General features: G+C 40.5%; 1 protein-coding gene across 1 annotated transcript; it reads left to right on the top strand.

Moving 5' to 3' along the window:
• Positions 1-6,628: 6,628 nt before the first annotated feature.
• On the top strand, positions 6,629-7,297 carry LOC102713568 (putative invertase inhibitor). The gene has a single exon (XM_040527135.1). The coding sequence runs from the start codon at positions 6,645-6,647 to the stop codon at positions 7,230-7,232; it is 588 nt and encodes a 195-aa protein (XP_040383069.1). The 5' UTR covers positions 6,629-6,644; the 3' UTR covers positions 7,233-7,297.
• The last annotated feature ends 1,532 nt before the right edge of the window (positions 7,298-8,829 follow it).

The following is an 8,829-nucleotide window of genomic DNA, read 5'->3' as shown; positions in this document are numbered from 1 at the left end:
GACTATTCCCGTTGGCTGGAGCCATCGTAGCTACTATATATCAACCTCATACCAATAAAACAATGAGGAGAAAAACCCTAGCCTAATGTGCAACTATATTGCGTTGGGTCTATGCAATGTTGACTTGATAAGATTTGTCTTGCATGGCTATCTCCGTCTATCTTCCTCCTTCTGGGGGTCTTGTATTTATACCCTTAATTGCCCTTAGTTTAAGTAGAGCTACAGTGACAAGTATCCACAATACCCAAGTAGTCATAGTAGGACCTGAGTAGGACCATGCACTTGTTTCATTATTATCTCACACTCATTCCTTACCTAGTTTGGGATTTTATCCATATGCATTAATTATTTTGAGTTTAGAAAAATAGTTGACACTCGAGCAAATCTAAGAAATGACATTGACAACAAACGCCTAAGTCTAAAAAATATCATTGACGAGTACGAGTTATATGAAATGCCATCATACAAACAACTTTGTCTGAGTAATGTTAGGATTTCGTCCATCTCACACCGTTAAATACATTGTTTATCTTATAGCACTTGACGGAGGGTTGTTGATATCTAAACGGTGATGACATTTCTTAGGCAAAGTCATTCATGTGATGGCATTTCATAGAACATGCACTCATGGATAGCATTTCTTAGAATTAGGTAAATGTCAATAGCATTTTTAGATTTTCTAGTAATACTTCTTGCAACATTTTAGAAAAAGTTTCCTAATTGTTCATATTGTTGTTATGATCAATTAACTACAACATAACTCACGTATGGATACATTTTTATAGAGGTAATTTTTAAATAGTATAAACGACTCTTAAAAATGACAAAACTTTTTGAACATAAGATAGTGGGGGAAGCCCCCACGGTATAAAGATTTTGTAGATAAAGGGATCAGACAGTTAGGCCAAACGGCCCAAGGTTACAGATTACAAAGCATTAATCCATGACTGAACAACATTTTGGTGCACATCTTTTTAGTCTACTTAAATGTAGACTAAGATCAAGTATAAGATTTCTCTTCCAAGATAAAAGCGATGGTTGAAGACTTTGGAAAATCAAGTCGTTTCGTTCCTTCCAAATATTCCAAGATACTAGTAAGAATAACTCCATGAGGCATGGTGCAGTGAATGCATTCCGTTCACTTTGAATCATCTGATGGAATTCCATATTACTTGGCCATCTCCAGCCTAATTCTGTCCAGCATGACTGGCTAAAGATGCATTCAAAAAACAAGTGCTCTCTGGTTTCTCTGACATTAATCCAGCAAATTGTATTAAGCCTATTCATAAAGAATAACCATCCAAAGACCTTGATTTTCATATTAAATTTACTGTCCTAGATCCATTTTAGTGTATGTGGTGGAGAGATTGAAGCAAAGTTCAGCTTGTAGAATTTCTGTGACGAATATAAGCCCGAGCCCCATATATAATTGACAAAATTTGCTACAGGGCATCGAAAAATGCGTAATTAGCCGGTGGACACCCTAAGATCACGAATTTTCTGTAGGGCACCACAAAAGTGTGGTAATTAGCTATATGGCACTTTGGCCAATTTTTTATTATTTTTGGAGTCAAAAATTCTAAAAATGACGAGATTACCCTCGGCGGCCAACCCGTTATGTCAACCGGGTCTAGTCGAACTAGAGCCAGTTGTTCTCGGCGCCGCACCACACCTGAACCCTAGTCTACAGGGCGAGTGAGTGGGCGGTGACAGTGGCGACTCAGTGGCAATAAGGGCACATAACGGGTTGGCCACCAAGGGCAATCTCGTTATTTTTAGAATTTTTGACTCCGAAAATAATAAAAAAATAGCCAGAGTGCCCTCTAGCTAATTACCACACTTTTGTAGTGCCCTGCAGAAAATTCGTGATCTTACGGTGTCCACCGGCTAATTACGTGTTTTTTTGATGCCCTGTACCAAATTTTGCCTATATAATTCCACATATCAGCAGTATCTCCAACATTTATATGATCCAGATCCACATTTAAGTCTTGAAACTCTTGAGAAGCCTGGATAGATAAAGGCAGGAAAAACTGGTCCTCGACTGGCCGAAGTAGATGTGACTAGATAAAATCAAGCTTATGTTTGGCATATGAGTAAAGACGTGGATATTTGGTAGCTTTCACCTGATCATCCCAAAAACAGATCGATTGTCCAAAAGAAATGATCGGCTTAGCAATGCCTTTAAAGAAAACCTCAAATTGGAAAATATCTTTCCACCAAAACGTAGCCCCTTTTGGTATCCCATTAGGTGGGTGTGCCATATAATAGGAGGACCAAACCAATTTAACCCAAGGAATGTTCTCTTGATTGTAGAATTTATGCAAGTGCTTCAACAGCAACCCAATATTCTGAATGCGAAGATTGATAACCCCGAGACCCACTTTGTTTTTGAGCGCTTTTACGGTACCATTTATTTAGAGACGTAGTAGTATATTAGGTGTATCCACCACCGTTGATTTTAATGGGTATTTTCGTCATTTGCTTAAGTAGAGATAGGGATAAATTAGTATATTTCTTATTTGCTAACTGGGCCATGCCCATCCGTGTGGCCAAGAAAGAAAGAAAGAAAACGCAGCCGGTGGGATCTAGAGAGAACGACGCAGCAGAGAAACGCACGGGGATCGCATCCATTTGGCCACCGCCCCTCCGCCGCCTGTTGTCCCTCCGCCGCACCTCCGTCGCCCCTGGACTCGTCTCCGATCCATCTCCGCCGGATCCACCTCCATCCCTAGTCCCTGCTTAGCGCTATATCATTTAAACACTCACAAATTACAATAATGTTACAATAGTTTTTACCCATATTGTCCTTCTACTACACTACTATATAATTTAATCATCATACTATTAACACATCTTAGCTATTGGATTAGCCTTAATGAATGGCTCACATGCACAGGATGTGGTACCTTAAAAAATCCCTTGTTTTTAGGCTTACGGGCCTTAGACCAAGCAGCAAGCGATTTCTTTGTTGAGGTCAGCTCTTTCCCCCGCCAAAGACAATGCCTTCTAGCTGTGTCTATTGTTGCAATCACTGATACTGGTAAGGATAGAGAGCACATGTAATAAGTTGGCAGAGAAGACAACACAGAATTAACTAAAGTTAAGCGATCCCCATATGAAAGAAAAGCCGAGCTTGCTGTTAATCTTCTCTCAATTCTATCAGTTAAGGGGGCAGAATCAACCACTTTTGGGCGCGTTGTTCCTAATGATAAACCCAAGTAAGTGAAAGGGAGAGTGCGTACTGTACACCCGAAAGATGCTGCTAAGATTGCAGTATTATCATCTGACACATTGATTGGGATTAGGCAGGATTTAGAATAGTTCACTTTCAAGCCAGTAGCCTCAGCAAAGGAGTTGAGTAGGGCTTTCAGAGCAAAAATCTGAGGAGCAGAGGTTTCTAGAAAAATCAGAGTATCATCTACATATTGTATAACAGGAAAATTCCCGTCCCCTCTGACCAGAATTGGAAGCTTGAAAACCCCTTTGTTAATTATTGCTTGAAGCAAGTCCGTCCCAAGCGCAAACAATAGTGGTGATAGGGGATCACCCTGCCGCACCCCTCTGTGACAATGAAAATTTTTTCCAGGGACCCATTCAAGAGAACCGCAGTTGATGCCGAAGATAAGATTGTCTCCATCCAATTAATCCAATTTCCTAGGAAACCCATTGCCTGCATGACTGACAGAATTGCTTGATGCTCAATAGTATCAAAAGCCTTCTCAAAGTCGAGCTTCAAACGAACTATCTTTTTTTTCTTTTGACTGCTTGCATTGATGAATGTATTCAAAGGCCCATGCCAAACAATCCTGGATCGATTTTCCTTTAATGAAGCCATATTGGTATTATCGATTTAAAAATGACATTTGTATAGTATAGAGATGTTTCCTAGAGATATTGTAAATTACCATAAATGTCTGCAATCGAACATTTTAGAAGCGATTTTGTGTAACTACGAGATACATGTACACATTATTTTTGTGGCAATAACATGCAGGAGCACACACATGATAGGTGTGATTTACTAATTTTTCTCTTTGTTTTATATTATAAGACTTTTTAGCATTACTTATAATTATCTATTAATTCATGTATATGATTTGTACATGTGTCTAGATTCATTAATATTTATATAAATCTAGACAAAGCTAGAAAGTCTTATGGTGCGAGACAGATGGAGTAGCTACTTGTCAACAAAACCCCTCAAACTGTGTATGATTTGGGCAAGCTCCAAAGGTATGGCGATGGGGTGTTGAGTGCAGTACATGGGTGATTCATTCACCAGAATTTAAGTACTACTAGTACGTAGTAGTTCTAACAATTATATACATACATATTTTAAGTAGGTCTAACTGAAAAGCCGTTTGATCAGCATTTTATTCTTGGGCTTCGTCTCTTCGAGCTTATGTCAATTGTACATATTCGTGTGCGTGTGATGCATGTATGTTGTGATATATGTATGTACTTTTGCTACAATGAAGAATCTACTGCCCATTATTTAGCCGTCTTACTATTCATCCAACGATTTAGCTTGGGTCATCCATTGAGAGGCCGTGTTGTTTTATGGATGAAAGATGGTCTGATTTTGTTAGATATTTAATGGTGTAAATGGAAAAATTAAGTAAATCGACTTTACTAATATGAGATAAATTTTTATTTAGAATTTTTTTTAAAAAAATATAGCATTTAGTAATTAGGAAAACGTGCAGGTAAAAACTAATGAATAATCGGCACTGTAGCGCTGCAAAAGAACACATCATGAGTGCATTTTATTTTATTTGATGTTGTTAACTTTACTTCATTTGTATTATTCAAAATTTCATATCAGAATGTAAAATTATAAATCATGCTTAAAGTATGTTTATCAATAAATCAAATCAAAATAATTGCTCATCCATTCAGTCCACCCGCTGCGGCACGACGCCCTTTCACTGTTAACTTTTTTATGATCATTCATATTATTTAAAATGCTCATAAAAATATAAATTATAATAAGTCAAATTTATAATTATAATTATAATTATTATATATTTTTAAATAAACAAATAGTTAAACCTTAAAAAATCAACAATACTAAGTAGGCCGCGTTTAGCATGAGAGATGAGGTTTAGTTATCTGGTGTAGAAAATACAGTAAAATATTAATATATGATTAATTAATTGTTAATTATAAAATATAAAATAGATTAATATTATTTAAAAAACAACTTTTCTATAGAAAATTTTCACACAAAATACATTGTTTAGCAGTTAGGAAGTGTGCGCGCGAAAAAAAGAGAAAAATGAGATTAGAAGATGTATACCCAAAGACACATATAGTAAGAAAAACAGGGATCAGGTTTCTCTGTAGTTAAAGAAACCGTGCCTTTATTACTGATAGGTGGGCTCGAAATCCGTTAGGACCACGTGTCAAAGGCACCACTGCGTGACAAAGGCACGATATCAATCTGGAAAACAGAGAGAGCACTGTCACGGTGGGCACGGTTCCAAAAAAGCTAGGATGGGCAACCTTCCCAAGACGGAGGAAAGAAGGAAGTGTTATTACGGCCGGACACTCCCATCGATCGATCTTGTTTGCTATCTTCACCTACTGATTTTGCCGTGCAACGTAATCGCCTCGGTCTTTTTCTTTTGCTTATAAGTTAAATTTAAATTTTTAGTTTTAAATTTTAGAGTTTTTTCGTCGAAGTTTATTTTACCGCATTGACTCGTAGATTAAAAAAATACGTATATAAAAATTTTATTCATAAGTGCCAAATCTAGAGCTAATTGGTCATTTAGAACCAGAGGCGAGGTTTCATGTCTGTGTATAACACTAGTTGTCCAAAGATTTAGATCCCGTTTAGATAAAAAAAAGTCTCAAGACTTCTATGAAAAAGTATCTCTTCTTCTAAATAGAAGGGACTTCTTCCAAATATGAGAGACTATTTTTGAGACTTTTTTTAGTCCTTCAAAAATCAGTAGTCCCTTGGAAGGGATTTTTTTCTCCCTCTTTCCACGCGTTGCCTCTCTTCTCTCCCCTCTGTCGACGCCCACCCAAGCTCCCGAGACGCGCCGTCCCGCTCACTCGCCCGCTCGCCTGCCTGCCCCCTCTTCTCTCCCCCTGTCGACGCCCACCCGAGCTCCCGACGCACGCTGTCCCGCCCGCCGGCGCCGCCCCCGCCTACCCTCTCTTTTCCCCACTCTTCTCAGGGATACTATGGTACTTGTATAGTAAGATATTTTTAGTCTCTCTTTTTAAATATGATGGACTATAAAAAAGTCCTAGGGATTACTGGGAAAAATCCACGGACTACTAAAATTCTTGAATCAAACATGTCCTTAGATTTTAGAAATAAAGTTTAATAAAGTTAATTTTGAAATTAAAAACGAAAAGATTCAAGAAGAATACAATTGTTCATGTTGTCCTTTAAATGAAGAAACCAATAAATCCAAAAGTTCTCGAAAACAGTAAAGTACATTTAATGGCGCATATCAGCAGCATAAAGAACCAGGCCGATAAATGCAAAGCTATCAAAAGAAATGGCGATGATTATGCTAATTAATGGTCAATTCAATTCCAGAAGAAGAAGCTCAAAATTTTACCACTTATATTAGGTACGTCGACACGCTCTGCCGCCGGACATAACCAAAAACCCAGTCGCCATGACGACAATGGCGATGGCCTCCTCCTCCTCTTTGCGTAGCGCCACCGTCCCCTTCCTGCTCTTGCAGCTCCTCTTCGCCGCCGCCACCGCTCCGGCCGAGGCCACCGGCGGCATCCTCCTGCCGTCGTGCAAGACCGTCGGCGGCGGGAGCACCTACTTCGACGTCCAGTTCTGCCTCGACGCCCTCGGCTCCGTCGGCGCGGGCGCCGACGCCAGGAGCTACCAGGACCTCGCCGCCGTCGCCGTCGGCCTCCTCGCGGCCAACGCCACCAGCACGTCGGCCAGGATCGACGGCTTGCTCCGCGGCGGCGTCGGGATCAGGAAGGTGGACGCCGCCACGGCGCGGTGCCTGCGGTCGTGCCGGGCGCTGTACGCGGGCGTAGCGCGGAGGCAGCCCGCCTGCGCCGCCGCGGTGAGGGGCCGCAGGTTCGGGGAGGCGAGGTCGTCGCTGGAGGAGTCGGCGGCCGCGGCGAGGGGGTGCGAGGACGGGTTCCGCAGGGGGAACGCCACGTCGCCGGTGACGGCGGAGAACGACGACGCCTTCAAGCTTGCCAAGCTTGGCGTGGCGCTGCTTGCTTTCGCTTGAGTTTTTTTTTTCTTTCGTTTTTCCCCACCTTTTCCCGTGTTACAGAGGATACTCGCATTACTGTTGCTGCTACTATGGAGTGATGTTTTTTTGGAATTAATAATAAATCAAATAGTATTATTTATATTTTGTTCGTTTTCTGATGAACATTTTAAAACTGATGATGATCAACTCTACATCGAAAGTGTTGGAATAATTTCGATCTCATTATATGGATTTCCATGTGTATACATATCAGAGGGAACTTTGACACCAGTTAAGCGAACTACATAACTCACTTGGGCTCCTATGGGTATTGTGGCGTTCGGCGCAACTGTTTTAATTTTGGTGCCAAATTATTTTTTAATTTTAGTCTTCGTTGTGTATTTAAATGGAGCGGAGGCTTCGTGCAAAATGATTGTTTTTTGACATTTTTTTTATTAATTTTGTCCCTAAAAGAATATATTTATTGAGTACTAGTTACCTCATATATCATCTCATTTAAGTTTCTCTCCATTTAACTTTGACCCAGCTCTTATTTCATATCATTTCCAAATAAGAGCATTTAAGTTACTCTCTCTGATTTTATATAAGGGCAAAGTTTAAAATTAGAGCTATCATAAAGTTCATATTAGAGCCAACACATATAATATACTAGATGAGACCCCACGCATTGCGGCGGACCATTGTATAGGTAAAATCATACTTAGAGTGAAATAGGAATGACGTAGAAATCTGCATGATAAAAAAGAGTAAAGTAGAATTTGAGAAAAAAATATTGAAGATTTTATATTCGATAGCGCCGAAGGCATAATAATGGATGACAAATTTATACTTATATACTTATATAGTTTTATGTGAGGCCTAAGAAAGATAATCTACATTTGCTTGTAGTATTAGCATGTAATTTTCCTATATCATCCTCTAAATAAATAACAAATAACAATATTACATATCAGCGTATATTTTCTAAAATAAAGCAGTTTGATGAGTTAGGTACCTAGTACCATAAAACATGTCAAAAGGCCAAACAAAGTTCAGCATTATATGTACATATGCGTAATATTGAGCTATCAATAAAAATTGCAGCAACTCCAAACACTATGAATGAAAAACAAAGTGAGTGAACTATCATATATTATCCACTGATGTGGCGGCAATTCCAAACACGATTACCAACATCGATGTGTGGTGTTCTGTTATGACATGATTAATTTTGCTATGGAAAAAATTTGCAGGCTGAGCACTGTCATGGGCACTGATGAGGAAGTGTTAATGGATTTGATCGAATGGGAGCTGTCGACAAGGGGAGCATGCCATGGGGCGAGAGGAGGAGGTGAGGTAGCACGCCGGCGGGCGGCGCTGGGCGACGAGGAGAGGAGAGCAGGGGGGCGGCGGACGTCGTTGGGTGACAGGGAGAGGAGATCGACGGACGACGCAGGGCGACAAGGAGAGGAGAGGCGGCGCTGTGCGACGAGGAGAGGAGAGAAGGCATGTGGCGGACATCGCTGGGCGACGAGAGAGGAGATTGACGGGCAACGCAGGGCGACGAGGAGAGTAGAGGCGGCGCTCGATGATGAGGAGAGGAGAGCTCGCGTGCGGTGTGGATGTTTACGTG

The sequence above is a fragment of the Oryza brachyantha genome, chromosome 8, assembly GCF_000231095.2.
Source record: "Oryza brachyantha chromosome 8, ObraRS2, whole genome shotgun sequence".
In the NCBI taxonomy this organism is placed as follows: domain Eukaryota; kingdom Viridiplantae; phylum Streptophyta; class Magnoliopsida; order Poales; family Poaceae; genus Oryza; species Oryza brachyantha.
The sequence above is the reverse complement of the archived record's forward strand: the minus strand, read 5'-3'. Positions and strand labels throughout refer to the sequence as shown.

What these genes read in the sequence shown, in the direction of transcription:
- LOC102713568 (XM_040527135.1), top strand. Translation starts at nt 6,645, where the DNA reads ATGACGACAATGGCGATGGCCTCCTCCTCCTCTTTGCGTAGCGCCACC.